We start from the raw sequence: 16,436 nt of genomic DNA on the forward strand, positions 1-16,436 counted from the left end.
TTTCTTTGCGGCCCGGTACAGAGTGCTCCACGGACTGGTACCGGTCCGCGGCCCGGTGGTTGGGGACCCCTGAATTACACCACCAATTTTGCCTCCAAGGAGAAATTCCAGAGGACAGGGGCCATCACAAACATGTAATTAGTATACCCTGTAATGCAGTGCTGCCAAACTTGCGGCCCATGGGCCGGATGCATCAAACACCGCCATGATGCCGCAAGTTTGACACCCCTGCTGTAGTGGTGATATATTTTTATATCAAGAGATAAAATAGGACAGATCTCTGAAACAGAACAGTAAGCTTAACTGTCTGTTGTTTACCTGCCAAAGTTTTATCATTATTTTATTCAATTGTTGTATGCCACCCCCAGGTATATTTTTTAAAGATGGGTGGCTATTCAATTTGATAAATAAATGAAGCTTTAGGTGGTTTTTTTTAAAATTTAGACACTTCTCCACAGAAGCAGAAAAACAATGAATGTTTTAGAGATCCAAATGCAGTTTAGCTGAATACCTTCTCAACTTTCTCTGAAGACAAATGAAAGCAACGGAATGCTTTCTGTTCAGCTAATTACTTCTGAATCTGAAACTCTAAGGAGCAAGGAGATATTTTCATGGGTGACAGAGTAGGGGCCTATAGAATTTTTAGATGGTTGGTAATTAAACCCATCTAGTGGATGAACAATAAACCACAGTTGGCTTCCCACTGGTTAAAATTAAATTACTATGAATAAGTCTCTATGGAGATTCTCAACCATCCATGTCATGGTTGTCCCAAAGGTGCTTTTCCCAAAAGGCAACTGGACTTTTTTGTTTTTTTCTTTAAAAATGTTTCGTTTCTCATCCAAGAAGTCCAGATGCCTTCTGGAAAAGCACCTTAGGGACTACTGTGAATAAACTGCTGCTGTACAAGTCTCACGATATCTTTTTTTTTAAATAAATTTTATTGATTTTACAATTAAAACAAACCAACAACACATACATAAATGAAAGAGAGAAAAAGAAGAAAGGGAGAAGAAAATAGAAAGAAAAAGATAGAAAACAATTAAAAACATTCTCATCTTCAACAGTTTGTAAGACCTCTTTTTTATCCTTATTTTATGCCATATACACACACCTAATCCTTACATATATCTGTGTATCACTACTATGGATTTATCCTATCCTCTTTTGCCTTTTAGTGTGAAGTCTATCTCTGGTCTATCCATTTGTACCAGCAGTTCCAGCTATTGTAGTATATTGAAGTGACTTTATTTTTTAATGCCAAAGTTAATTTGTTCATTTCTGCACAACTTGAATTTTTTTGAATGATCATCTCTGATGGAACATGAGGTTGCTTCCAACATTGTGCAAAAGCCAATCTGGCCGCTGTCAAAATGTGTATTATTATATATTTCCCTTTTTTTGATATTTGTTTATCAAAGATCCCTAACAGAAAGGACTCTGGTTTGAATTCGATCTGTTATCTTGTCATTTCTTCCAGCCAATTTCTAATTTTCTGCCAATATTTTTGAGCTTCTGTACAGGACCACCACATATGGAAAAAAGTTCCCTCTTTTTTTTTTTTTGCATTTCCAGCAATTCGGACTCATATTGGGGTGCATCTTCGCTAATCTCGAAGGAGGAAAGTGCCATAAGGAGGAAAGTGCAATAAAGGAGGAAAGTGCAATAAAACATTTTATAGGCATTTTCTTTGTATGCTACCGATTTTTTAATTTTATTATTTCTACCCCAGACCTTTTCCCATTCTGTTATGGTGATGCTACGTCCTATATTCCTACTCCAGGCTATCATGTTCCCTTTTACAATTTCTTCTTCTAATTCGACTTCTAATAAATAATTATAAAATTTTGTTATTTTTTTTTGCCTGATCCTAATAAAATTTTATCTAATTGCTGGAGTTTATTGTTAATTCCGAATTCTTTCTTGTCCTGTTTATATCTACTTAGAATTTGAAGATATGCCCACTGATCAATTTTTAGTCCCCGCTCTTGAAGTTCTTGCCGCGATTTCAAATTTCCTTGTGTATCCAATAGATCCTTATATTTAATCATTTTAGTGATATCCAGATTATTTGGGCGAATCATCGCCTCCATTGTTGAAATCCAAATTGGTATTTTTAAATAGTGTTTTTTCTGTATTTTCTTCCAATTAGTTAATAATGAGTCTCTGATTAGGTGTCTATGGAAATATTTCTGGCTAGTTTTCCCTACATCCCATAAAAAAGCATGCCACCCCCTCTGCAAGTCATGGCCTTCTAAGAATAATATTCTCTTATTGGTTAAATTCACCCATTCCTTCAACCATACTAAAGAGGCTGTACTATAATACAACTCCCAATTTGGAAGTGCCAGCCCTCCCCTGCTCTTCATATCCTGCATTGCCTTTAAATTTATTCTAGGTTTTTTCCCTTGCCAGATAAATTTTACAGTTATTTTATTAAGTTCTTCAAAAAAAAATTGTGTACTTTGATTGGGATCGTCTGAAATATATATAGGAATTTTGGAAGAATATTCATTTTAATAGCAGCAATCCTGCCTAATAATGAAAGCTGCAGCTTCCCTCATGTTTCTAAATCCTTCTTTACCTGTTGCATCAATTTATCATAATTATTTTCCTTAAGTGTCTTACAATGTGCTGTCAACCATATTCCTGTCCCATATTCCTTCCATATTTATATCATCCGCAAACGCTTGCAACTTATATTCTTCTTTCTTAACCTTTAATCCTTTTATGTCTGGGTTCTGTCTAATTCGCATTAGTAATGCTTCTAATGATAATATGAAGAGCAGGGGTGAGAGTGGGCACCCCTGTCTGACTCCTTTTTCTATTTTTATTGGGCGGGTATATTCCCCGTTTATTATAATATTAGTCTGTTGTGTAACATAAATGATTGTTATAATATTTTCAAATTTGGTGCCTAAATTCATATTATAAATTTTTTGGATTAAAAATTGCCAATTTAAATTATCAAAGGCCTTTTCTGAATCTAAAAACATAAGTGCAATTTGTTTTTTGGGGTGGGCTTCGTAAAATTATAAGATATCTAGTACTATTCTTAAGTTGTTCCTGATTTGTCTGGTCGGGAGAAATCCATTTTGATCTTCATATATATGCTCATTTAACATTCTTTTTAGTCTATTTGCTATAATAGAAGTGAATATTTTGTAATCAGTATTTAACAGTGAAATCGGCCTATAATTATGTATATATCAGGGATCCGAATCCTCCTTCGGGATCAGCGAAATCAATGCCCCCCTCCATGAGTCCGGCATCCTGGCTGCCAATAAGACGTCATTAAAAACTTCCACCATAAGTGGTCCTATTTGTTCTGCTATTGCCTTGTACAGCTCCCCTGGAATCCCATCTGGTCCTGAAGATTTATTGTTTTTCTGGTTCTCTATTGCTGATTTCAATTCAAACCAAGTAATGTCTTTGTTTAATAATTCTTCCATTTCTTCCCCAATTGCTTTATCCTTCACTTCATCTAAATAGTTTCTTATTCTATCTTCGTTAACTTCTTCCTTTTTATATAACTCTTCAAAATACTTATAGGCAATTTCTTTTTTCTGTTCTATCTCCTGTTGTATATCCCCCTTTCCATCTATTAGCTGGTATATCAATCTCTCCTCTTTCCTTTTTTTTAGTCTATATGATAGCCATCTCCCTGGCTTATTAGCATGCTCAAAATAAGTTTGTCTAGTTGTATTCAAATTTATAATCATTCTCTCTTGTTCAATTAAATTCAATTTATGTTTAGTTATTATCTGATTTTGCAATTTTGAATCCTTTGGGGTACTCTGTAATTGAGTTTCTAATTCCTTAATTTTTTGTTGTAATTTGTTTTGCTGAGCGTATTTTTCCTTATTCTTCTTGGCGTTATAAGAGATTGTTATACCTCTTATTACTGCCTTCATTGTATCCCAAATATTTTGTTTCATAGTTGCTCCATTATCATTTTCCTTTAAGAAATAATTTAATTCCTCCTTGAGTTTGTTGGTGTATTCTTTTTCTCTTATTAACTGAGTATTTAACGTCCATCTTTTCTTGAGTTTTTCCCTACCCTTCCATATTATCTGAATTGGATTGTGATATGCCCATTCATTAGGTAAAATTTCAATCCCTTTTATCTCATTTGCTATTTCCCCATTCATCCATGCCATATCAATTCATGTCCATATTTGATGAGGTTTTGAATAGAATGTAAATTGTTTTTTCTCGGGATGCAATCTTCTCCATATATCAATCAAATTTAATTCATCATTTCCATACATATCTTGGGAAGCTCTCTTTCCCCCCTTTGTTCTTCCCCCCATTACTGTGGTCTTTTTGATAATCAGCAATAGAATTAAAGTCTCCTATGATACAAATATTTCTTTTTTCCAATCCTACTATTTTTCCGTAAAGATGCTTAAAAAACTCTTTTTGATCTCCGTTCGGGGCGTAGATTACCACTAAGAAAATTGAGATGGCATTAATCCAGATCTGCAAAACCAGAGTTCTTCCCTCAGAATCTGACCATATTAAATCTGCTTTCAAATTCTCTTTAACATATACTGCAATCCCTTTCTTTTCCCCCATGTCTTTTCCCCCATGTGTGCGGTAAATAGCTTCCCTAATTTTGGACATTCTAGGTATTTTTCATCTGTTTTCTTTATATCAGTTTCTTGTAGGCATATTATATCAGCATTTTGTTTGATTAATTTAGCTATTATCCTTTTCCTTTTTATCGTCAAGTATAAACCATTTATATTAATTGATAGTAGTTTCTTTTCTTCTTCCATTTAATTAATTCTGTTTTGCTCTTTGCCTTGTAATGGCTCCAGTCTCTCCTTGTGCCTGAAGATGTGTCCTACTTTCTTCTCTCTCCTGATTTAGATGAGTATTTCCTTGATTTCCTAAAGTTCCATCTCTGTTCTTATGATAGCCTTGATCTTCCTGGGAGTTTGTTTCCAGTTCCTCCTTACTGCTCTGGTCTTCCGGACCTACCAATCGCTCATAAAATTCCTGGGCCTTTTCCATGGAGTCTATTTTAATTTTCCTTTTGTTCCAAAAAACTAACATCCCCTCTGGGATTAGCCATTTAAATACGATTCTTTTCTGATTTAGGTAAGCTGCTAAGAACTTGTAGTCTCATCTTTGTTCTTTTACTCTTCTATTTGTTTGAGAATCAAGACTTCTTTACCTTTATACGTGATTGTTTCATCTCTTGACATCCTATATATGATATCCCGGGCACTCCTTCTCGCAAATCGTATATGGACTTCTCTTGGGCATTTGTGGCATCTTGCATAATTAGTGCTAATCCTATAAACTTCATCAAACTCCCTTAAGATGTCATCTTTATCCTTTTCCAATAGTCCAGCCAGTATTCCCGCCATTAGTTGTTCCATGTCTTCTTCTTTGGATTCCACTACATTTTGGAATCTCAAGTATGTAGCAGCCTTGTCCATCTCTAGGTAGACCAGTGAGTCCTCCATTTCTTTACTCACATTCTTTAATTCTTCATCTACCCTTTCTAATTTCCTTTCGGTTCGTTCAGTCCTTTTCTCTACCTCTTTTATTGTTGCTTCATTTTTCTCCAAGGCCTGCTGTAATAATCCAACTTTGTCCTCTACTTTGGAGATATCTGCTTTCATTTCTGCTTTTAATTTCCCCATCTCCTCTTTTAGTTCATTGATATCTGCTCTCGTCTCATTATGGTTTTTCATCATTGTTTCTTGCAGCTTCGTCATCGATTCCTGTAAAGTCAGCAAAATTGATTGGATGTTGGCATTCGAGATGTTAGCTTGTTTCTCCACTGGTAATGTTTCTTCTATAGTTTTTTGTGCCATGGGCGAAGCTGTTGCCGACGTAGTTGTTAACGTCGGGGTGACCTTTCTTCCAGTTTTCAGAGCTGTAGTAGTTGTGGAAGTCATTTCTTTTAAGATTTGTTTCTCTTGTTGTACTATATTAATTATATTATCCCAAATTAACATACAGTGATAGAATCTCTGTATTAGGATTGACCGGTATCTAATTACTTTATCTATCTGCTGGATAGCTGTGCTCTTAACTGGTTACTGGAGTATAAGTACTTATATATAAAAATATTATCACTGTATTATTTTAAATCCAAATTCTAAATTACATATATAATTTTGTAAAGTCTGTGCTCAGCCTCTATACATAACTTCATGTAATAAATATATATTCTTCAATATTCTTAAACACAAACAGTATTACATTCGTCCCCAAGTGGATTAATTGTGATCACACAATAAATTATAATATTAATACATAAAATCCTATACTTATTAATTAAATAATACTTAATGTTCTTACTATTTTCCCTATATATCTAATCAAAGTATAACTATCAGTATTATTAATAAATCAATTAAATCAATTAAATCAATTATTTAACAATCAGTTACAACAATCAATTTTCCTTTCCCCAGTATGCATATTTATAATCATTATAAAGAGAGAATAAAGAAGGAGAGATAGTTCATCATAGTGCCAGATGGTAAGGCAAAAAGAAGAAGAAAAAATTGAGCAAATGTATACAGAAAAAAGGGAGTCAAAAAAGGGGGGAAAGGAATTTTGAAGTAAGTTTTCAGCTTTCCGTCTCTAAGTTTGAGAGCTTTCACTCCAAACGCACCGGAAGTGGGGAGGTAAAAAATGCTGAGTAGTGACTGCAATTACACGGTATCTCCACACATTCGGAAGCTTCCACTTTTACTTTTTGTCTTAGCGTTCCTAAGTTCAATTTTCCTGATTTTCTTCAGATGGAATCACCTTCTCAATTAGATCAATATGCTCCCTAAAGAGCTGTTAAGTAGTTTATATCAGTTATATTGTTACGATAGCTTCAGGGTTTCTAAGTATCGCCTGTGGCGCCACACTGTCTCTGTTCCGTCAGCTCTGATCTTCTTCCCGTCTCCGCTTTAATAAAGTCTTTCAGAATAAAAATCAAATGAGATAGTCCAAATCCTCCACAACTTCCAGGCACCTTCCAGCCGCTAGTCTCCCAACCTGGTAAACTTCCCTTTTTACTCGTTATTGTCCCCTCTCTCTCTTCTGTCTGCCAAGCCCTTTCACTTTCACTTGCCTCGCATCTGCTTTTTGGCCACTTTCTTTTAGGGCTCCGGACAGACACTTGTAACAGCCTTATAAAAGTCTATGGCATTCCAATCCTCCTCTCCGCCGCTAATTTTCTCTGCCGCACTCTTCCCCAATGATCTCACGAACTGTCAGTCACTCACTTCTTTACATCGGTGGCAGTCCGGACTTTGGAGCCACTATTGATAGGGGGCTGTTTCTTGCTCGTTGGGCTCTGGAGGGCTCCTCTTCGCTGCAGGGGGGTTGCCTTCCCCACACTGCAACCCGAGTCTCCCCCACGCCGGCACGGATCTCTCCAGGACTAGTGCATCCTCAAAGGATCACGCCAACCACAAAAAGAGATTAACTGAAACCACAGACGGGCTTCTGCACCTCTGTTCGTCCTTGCCTTGCCACCGGAAGTCTTAGTCTCATGATATCTTAAACAAGTTTAAAATTCACATACCATATTCAGTTCACATGATTCATCCTAACTACATTTTGTTGAAAAAGTCCAAATGGCCTATTTATACATATTTAACCCATAGACAATGGAAACTACTTTCAAAATCTTGCCAAGAAAACTATAGGAACTACTGCAAGTAGTCCCCAGGAATCGACAATTACACAAAGACAGACAGACAGACAGACAGACACACAATTAAAAAAGCATACATCTGGATTATAGTGATTGGATTCACATATTGCACTTCTGTGAAACCAAGCAAGACTATTCACCCAGATGTTTAGCAAGGAAGATTGAGATCATTGTGTTTGCCATATTTTATCTTTATTTTTATGTTTTACTGATTGTATTGCAATTTCTTCTGACTGTTGTGAACTACCTGCCCCTCCAGATTTATTTATTTAAAAAGAGTTATTGAGAGTTGGGCAGCATAAAATAAATAACACTAAGCACTTGTCTACTTATTAATATTTGAAGTATTTGCTCCAAGAAATGCATATAGAACATACAACTTATGGAGCATAAAACATACAGAAACTAATTTATCATAAGATTCAGCTTGGCTTACATATTCTTCCTTCTAGGTAAAGATTACACTTTTTTTTCTTGTATCTTTGATAGTAAAATCTAAATAGATAAACGAATTACTTTTATTTAATGTAAAAGTAACGAGTGTTTTCAAAAATCGTAGCGGAAGCTCTGAAAAAACTATAGAAGCATATAGGCATGTTCCTTGTTTCCAGAAGCTCCACAGACAAAAACTCTATAAAGAAGCAAGTATTAAGCAATTAATATTCTGCTTGCATTTCAAATCCCTTTTGCTCTGAGAGTTGTTTTTCTAATGCTGATTGTCTCTCTAGTGATTACTAACCTGAATCTATAGGGGTTGGCATTAAACTGTATTTACCAAATGCTTTAATTTGGTTTTCAGTTTAGGAATAATTCAGAGTAACATTAACAGTGATCATGAGTTCTTTAGTAAAATTAGTTGAATTGAGTTCCAATGAATTTTTAAGATTTCAGGTCACCTGGTAGAAATTGATTCTAAGCAACTGCCATTTATTTTTCTATCTTATGAGAAATCTGCAGAAAGTTCTCCCAGGAACTCAGATCTTAATAGTAACCCTGTTTTGATCACAAAGTTGATAGTTTCATTGTTCCAGTTGAATGAAACTTTTAACTTGATATGGTCTACTTTCCATAATCAGAATGGTTCCTAATTTTTGTCAGCAAGCTGAATATCAGCTGCTGGATTAACTCTGACCAAAAGGTGTTTTTCAAAAGGCAACTAGACTTTGTTTTTTCCTTGAAAAAGTTTTGCTTCTCATTCAAGAAGTGTCTTCAGTTCTGCTTCTTAGCCCAGAAGCAAAATGTTTTCATGGTAAAAACAGAAAGTCTAGTTGCCTTTTGAAAAGCATCTTTGGGACATTCATGATGTGGATGATTAAGAATCTCTATAGACATCTTGACCAAATGGATATTTAAGCACTTCCACAGAATCCCAAAGATAATCCATTAGCAAAGTACATTGCTTAAATCCATATTCGGACAGCAACATGTCATCTCACCTACCTCAGCCTTCTGAGTTTATTTGAATTCATGCTGTCAGTAATGACTGTTCTTGAAAGGAATATCAACTTCATGAAAGGAATACAAATAATAGTTAGCCACAGCTCTGTTTTTTAAGAGCAGCTTTCCTCCTTTTCTGAATCCTGCATATCACAGTTACAAAAAAAATGTGAATTCTGCCCTCACCTTTACCATGAGGCTGATAGGGCAGGAACAAGAATCAGGCCCCTTACATACACATAGTATCCCCCCATTTAATATTCATGAGGGAAGCTAAAACAATTTTCATTTACTGAGCTGCTGATGCTCCGTTATCATCTGTAAAATGCATTTTTTATTTTGATTATTAGTTCTCTTACTTGTAAACCAGCTAATGTAGCATTATCTCCACATTTTTTCACACAATTTTTCAGAAAGCTCCGTAAGATTAATTTCCTTATGTCTGCCCTAACACCTTCTGCTCAAAGAAAAAAATGACTCTGTATAGAAAGTATATAATTATGTTTATTTCGCTAGAACTTTTAAGCCCAGGTGTTCAATCTCTTCATACACACAATAAGATCTTCAGACATTCAACACTAAGATGATTTCACAGATTCACCTCCCAGGGATATCCTCCCATTTTAAGCATTATAGACCAAACTGCTTTAGATATTGACATCCCCTCAGATATTTGTGCTGGTTAATCACTTGGGTCTACTCCAATTAACTATTACAAGAATAAGGTATATAATCAGCTATTCTCCTTTGGCAGAGTCATACAACAGATCTTAAACAGTTCACAACTTTCCACTCAAACTTCTTTTGGGCATCAACTTATTTTCTGCATCACTCTTTCCTGATCAGGAATACTTAGCATAAATTGTTTTCTGGTCAGCAAAGAGTGGAATACAGATTCTTAAATACTATATAGGTAGTCCTTGACTTACAACCATTCATTTAGTGACCATTCAAAATTACAATGGCACTGAAAAAGGTGACTTATGGTTTTTCTCACACTTATGACCATTGCAGTATCCCTGTGGTCACATGTCCAAAATTCGGACACTTGGCAACTGGCATGCATTTATGACTGCTGAAGTGTCACAGGGTCATGCGATCACCTTTTGTGACCTTCTGACAAGCATAGTCAATGGGGAACCAGATTCACTTCACCCACCGTGTTACTCACAACTGTAGCAATTCATCTAATAACTGGAAAGGTTGTAAAATGGAGCAAAACATACTTCATAACTTGTCTTGCTTAGCAATGGAAATTTGGGGCCCAATTGTGATAATAAGTGAAGGACTACCTGCATAGTGTTACTTTAAAGCATGGGTGTCAAATTGATAGCATCACATTGCGGTCACATGACATACGTTTTTTTCCCCTTTGTGGAGCTGGGGTGGGCATGGCCTGTGTGTGATACATCCAGTTTGACACCCCTGCTTTAAAGCAATGTTTCTCAGCCTTGGCAAGATGGATGGACTTTAAATCCCCAAATTCCCCAGTAATGCTTGTTGTGAACTTGCAGGGATTTGAATTCCCAGAATTCTTATCCAGCCTTGCTTGAAGTCCACCTGCTTTAAATTTGCTAAGATTGAGAAACACTGCTTTAAGGCAAAGGGTACTAAAGCTTTTTTTCTCATTTATACTAAAAACAAAATTGTTTTATCATGTTCTCCTATCTAAAAACTATTTTTTCTTTTAGTGGGGTTAAAGGCTAAATATAAATCCAACAACTGATAAAGCATGCACTGCAATGCCGTTTTTGTACTTGTGTTGAAGTTTCAACATACATTTCTTCTTACATTTCTTCATATCTTCACATAAAAGCTCTGTTCTCCATGGGTGTCATGCCTACAAGCATAACCCTTCACAGGGCTGAAAGTTCATTTGTTCATTAACCAAATAACAAAATAAACAAAAACTAGGGAAAAAAACAAGAACAGGGGAAAAGAGGGAATGGGGACTGTTCCTTTGATATTTGTAGTAAAAATATGCCAGAACTCAATACTAAAATGATGTCAAATCTTTTACTTAGGAGTATTTTATATTTCCAGTTGGAAGTCATCTGCAAATTGCCGAAGGTTAAAGTGTCTTGTTGTCAGTTCAGTCAAAGTTGTTTAAGATCCAAACAACCTAGTGAAAAACAAAAGGAAAGTTAATAACTAATTTTTATCGGTTATTCTTATAATAAACCTACAAGGCAAACCAAGATTATAGAGTCCTTTTATACTGTCCAATAAGTTAAACCAATTGAAACTTATTACAAAATATCCTCATTATATAAGGAACAGTGAAAACAATAAATGAACAATATAAACTTAGAATAATTGAAGCACATAGTTTATAATCATTTATTACTACAGCAGTTATCAATTCAATATTCCACTTGCTCCATGTTTAAGTGCTGATACTGTAAAGTAGTAAGAAGAATACCATATATTATGTAACTGTGCAAACCAAGCATTAAAAAAGACAAGGTAAGGAAGACATAAACATGACATCTTTGTTGGGATTACTTACACAATCATGCAAAACATCATGAAAATATTCCACAGTGCGATGAAGATCCGAAAGTATCTTAAGCTCAACAGAAACTCCCTGATATTATCACCTAGAAGTCAGAAAGTAAATGAAATTGCATTTACAGCAAAAACTATCCCTTGTTTCATCCACATTCCTTTCAGTGTACGCCTAGCAATAATTTATTCAGTCATTAATTTAGGTACCAACTGATTCCAGACTGACTTAAACAATTGGAGTGATTTCTTAGATTCCCAAAAACTAATAAGGTACACTGCTCAAAAAAATAAAGGGAACACAAAAATAAGACATCCTAGATCTGAATGAATGAAATATTCTTATTAAATACTTTGTTCATTACATAGTTGAATGTGCTGACAACAAAATCACACAAAAATTATCAATGGAAATCAAATTTAGCAACCCATGGAGGTCTGGATTTGGAGTTACACTCAAAATTAGAGTGGAAAAAAACATTACAGGCTGATCCAACTTTGATGTAATGTCCTTAAAACAAGTCAAAATGAGGCTCAGTAGTGTGTGTGGCCTCCACGTGCCTGTATGACCTCCCTACAAGGCCTGGGCATGCTCCTGATGAGGTGGTGGATGGTCTCCTGAGGGATCTCCTCCCACACCTGGACTAAAGCATCCCCCAACTCCTGGACAGTCTGTGGTGCAATGTGGCGTTGGTGGATGGAGCGAGACATGATGTCCCAGATGTGCTCAATTGGATTCAGGTCTGGGGAACGGGCGGGCCAGTCCATAGCATCGATGCCTTCGTCTTGCAGGAACTGCTGACACACTCCAGCCACATGAGGTCTAGCATTGTCGTGCATTAGGAGGAACCCAGGGCCAACCACACCAGCATATGGTCTCACAAGGGGTCTGAGGATCTCATCTCGGTACCTAATGGCAGTCAGGCTACCTCTGGCGAGCACATGGAAGGCTGTGCGGCCCCCTAAAGAAATGCCACCTCACACCATTACTGACCCACTGCCAGACCCTGTCACGTCTATCACATGTGCTCAGTGTGAACCTGCTTTCATCTGTGAAGAACACAGGGCGCCAGTGGTGAATTTGCCAATCTTGGTGTTCTCTGGCAAATGCCAAACGTCCTGCACGGTGTTGGGCTGTAAGCACAACCCCCACCTGGGGACCTCGGGCCCTCATACCACCCTCATGGAGTCTGTTTCTGACTATGTGAGCAGCCACATGCACATTTGTGGCCCGCTGGAGGTCATTTTGCAGGGCTCTGGCAGTGCTCCTCCTGCTCCTCCTTGCACAAAGGCGGAGGTAGCAGTCCTGATGCTGGGTTGTTGCCCTTCTACAGCCTCCTCCATGTCTCCTGATGTACTGGCCTGTCTCCTGGTTGCGCCTCCATGCTCTGGACACTATGCTGACAAGACACAGCAAATCTTCTTGCCACAACTCGCACTGATGTGCCATCCTGGATAAGCTGCACTACCTGAGCCACTTGTGTGGGTTGTAGACTCCGTCTCATGCTACCACTAGAGTGAAAGCAACCGCCAGCATTCAAAAGTGACCAAACCATCAGCCAGAAAGCATAGGAACTGAGAAGTGGTCTGTGGTCACCATCTGCAGAACCACTCCTTTATTGGGGATGTCTTGCTACCTGCCTATGCTTTCCATCTGTTGTCTATTCCATTTGCACAACAGCATATGAAATTGATTGTCAATCAGTGTTGCTACCTAAGTGGACAGTTTGATTTCACAGAAGTGTGATTGACTTGGAGTTACAATGTGTTGTTTAAGTGTTCCCTTTATTTTTTTGAGCAGTGTACTTTTAATTTTTAATATGAGACAAGAAAACAAGTTATAAAGGATTTTTTCAAATACAAGCAACTTGTAATTGTGCAGCATGAAAAAAACTACCGGTACGCACAGTGATACAATGTCTTATGCAGTATAATCACTAGGAACATTATTTTTTTAATATTTGTAAGTGGGTTGCATGTTGTCATTCTACCAGCAGACATTCAATATCTCCCCCTTTCTTCATATGCCTATGATTTGTCTGGATGGCTAAGATATCTCCATAGCATATTTACAGAACATGTAGGAAGAGAGAGGAAAGTTGCTGTCAGGCCAAAGGACAGTGACTTAATGATGTATTCTTTGGTTTTAGTTCAGGATAGGCAGTTCTCTAGACATTGTTGAATAGCAACTCCCATGACTGCTCATCCTGCCTAGAATTGAGAAAGTTCAGTATCCGAGTGGCTATATATTTGCTTGCTGTCAAACTCATAGAACCTCAGCAGAATATCCCAGACATTCAACTCAGCATAGCTTGAATAATTCTAGGTTCAGATTTGAAGAAAATTTATCTGACAATTGCTGTGTACATAAGTATCTTTATTACACAGTAGGAAGAAATCATTAGAACACTTGATCGCACTCTATCAATCTGAATTTTTTTTCAGTTTATTTTTTTTTATATTCAATGTAGTTTAATTTCCCATGGCTTAACTCATGTTTTGTTCTGTGTTTCTCAGCCTTCACAATGAATGTTGTTAATTGCTGACAAATCAATAAATACCTCTGCCTTGAGAAACTCTGGGGTTCACCTTAATTCTGTTCTAAATGCTTTTAAATAAGTATAGTTTCTATTAATTAGGCTAAAATAAAACCACAGAATAAAAAACACAATATGTAAAGCACTACTCACAGCAAATTTGGTACTATTCTCACCAAGAAGGGGGCAACAACAATTTACACAAAAAACTTGATTTCACTGTCCAAATAGAGAGAAATGGGGTCCAGTAAAACCAAATGTCTATTAAATCTGAAACTATATTACATGTGTTACCTTTTGATAATTTTACATTGATGTGTAAAAATGTAATTCTTAATTAATTTGTTAAACAATGTTCCCAGTTTAATAGACCAAGTTTTTTTAAATTGAAACAATTACAATATGTGTATGCCAATAAATAGTCTATTTCATATTTTTCTATGCAATATCTCAAAACAAAACTAAAAAAATTAATTGCAACTATTTTGGGGATGCACAGCAAGTTAAAAAAAAACACACCTCAATACGAGGATCTCAGCTAGAATTTTTACCTGTTGTTGGTTCTCTTCCTTCTTCACCAAAGCTCTGATTCTCTTTCTTCTTCCTGGAAGGCAAAGAAAGAAAGATTTACTTTAAAAATCCCACAACATAGTAGTGTCTCATAACTTAAGGCAAAAAAGGACTATGTTAAACTGGACAATGACAGAAGAAAATGTGTTGAGAGCTATTAACCAAGGTAACGATGGAATATTATAGCAATTTGCTGAATCCCAGAAAGAAAACAAGGAAGTTTCAAGGCCCACTTGAAGAATTTTCAGAAATGAGGTAACCATGCAGAAAAAATGCTGGACTAGATTAATGCAATTTAGGCAGGACACAACAGGAATCTTCTTCCACCAATTAAGGGAAACTTCCATGATCAAAAGCAGCATGCCTTTAAACAGCACTTGCAGCTGGTTCACCCACTGCTATAATATTCAGCTTATGATATTCCTATAGAACCACTAATTTGGCCATGGTAGTAAACAGAATATCTGGGTTGGATATGCATTTCTTATACCCCTAACAACATAGGAAACATGTTACATATAGCTTTCAGGTCTTTTGTAAAACTGCTAACTGCTCTAATTGGATGTAATGATAATTGAACCCCCTCACTTTACATTTGAATCCTGACAGTGATGGCAGATCCTGAAAAGCTGAGTTACACTGAGTTAATATTTAACAAGAAATCTCAGGGTTTCATGCTATCCCACCAGTTTAGTTGCTCGGATTATCATTTAAAACAAGGCAAATACAACATGTATTTCTCTATGATTGGAAAATCAAGGCAACGACCAACTACATTTATATTTTGCTAAAGAAAACATGGGTGTGTGATGTGTTTAGTCAGCAGACATAACTCCACACTCAAGAAAAAATATTTATTCCAAGACTGGGGAGGAGCTATAGAAACATCCTTTACATTTTAAAAAGAGGCTCTCTGGTTTGCAGAAAGTTGTGTCCTACCAAATCCACCCAATTCGCTAAGGAACAACAGCTCTCTAGAAAGGAGTTTTTTGCCAATGTCCCTAAAGCTCATCTAACAACCTCAAACCAGATGTTTTACTATAACCAAAATCACATGTTGCAAGCTTTGAATCAAAAGCTTTTCCCAGAAACCTCCTCATGCTGGAAAGCACAAAAACTCGATTCCTACAGTTGTGGGAATGCCTGCATTTTCCCAACGAAGCAAATCTTGCTTTTCAGTACTTACAGCCTGAAATTTAACACTGCTCCGGCATTGACCAACAGAGTCCTATGTGGCAGAAGAAGAAAAATAAAATAAAAAGTGAGAATATACAACGGCTTGGCCTTTTTCACTTTAATTCTTAACATTTCTGAGCTGTGGGGGGCAAGAAACGGCCTACAAGTTAGAGATAACTGCTTCCTCCATGCTTTTCCTGATGTCCCATCCCAATTACTTCTGCTTTTTGTTTTGTTTTTTTGCACTTTTAAGAGCTGCAGGGCAGACAAATTTAGCTAAAGCAGTTTCCCTCGTAGAATGCAGATTGGAATCTTCTGCTGTCCCTTGTCCCAGATTTACACAACCTTTGCACTCAGTCCCGCAGAGCCGAATTTACCGAAATAAACAAACTGTGCCTCGCCCCCCCCTCCCCGCGGCTTAATAAAACTGGTTGCTTGGCAACAAGCTATCTCCCCCCCTTACCCGAACAACAGCAAATCCCCCAACATCCTGCTACTTCCGCCCTGCTGCTATCAAAACGGAAATATACCCC

The 16,436-nt window shown here is 36.8% G+C and overlaps 1 protein-coding gene across 1 annotated transcript; it reads right to left on the reverse strand.

Annotated features, from left to right (window-relative positions):
* Positions 1-9,601: 9,601 nt before the first annotated feature.
* SMIM7 (small integral membrane protein 7) lies at positions 9,602-16,436 on the reverse strand. The gene is made up of 5 exons (XM_026670926.2): positions 16,367-16,436; positions 15,914-15,955; positions 14,709-14,761; positions 11,625-11,715; positions 9,602-11,237 (listed from the first exon to the last, which is right to left on the reverse strand). The coding sequence occupies exons 1-5, from the start codon at positions 16,390-16,392 to the stop codon at positions 11,222-11,224; spliced, it is 228 nt and encodes a 75-aa protein (XP_026526711.1). The 5' UTR covers positions 16,393-16,436; the 3' UTR covers positions 9,602-11,221.

The sequence above is a fragment of the Notechis scutatus genome, chromosome 1 (assembly GCF_049901735.1).
Source record: "Notechis scutatus isolate UNSWTSFEM ecotype Mainland chromosome 1, rNotScu1.2, whole genome shotgun sequence".
Lineage (NCBI taxonomy): Eukaryota > Metazoa > Chordata > Lepidosauria > Squamata > Elapidae > Notechis > Notechis scutatus.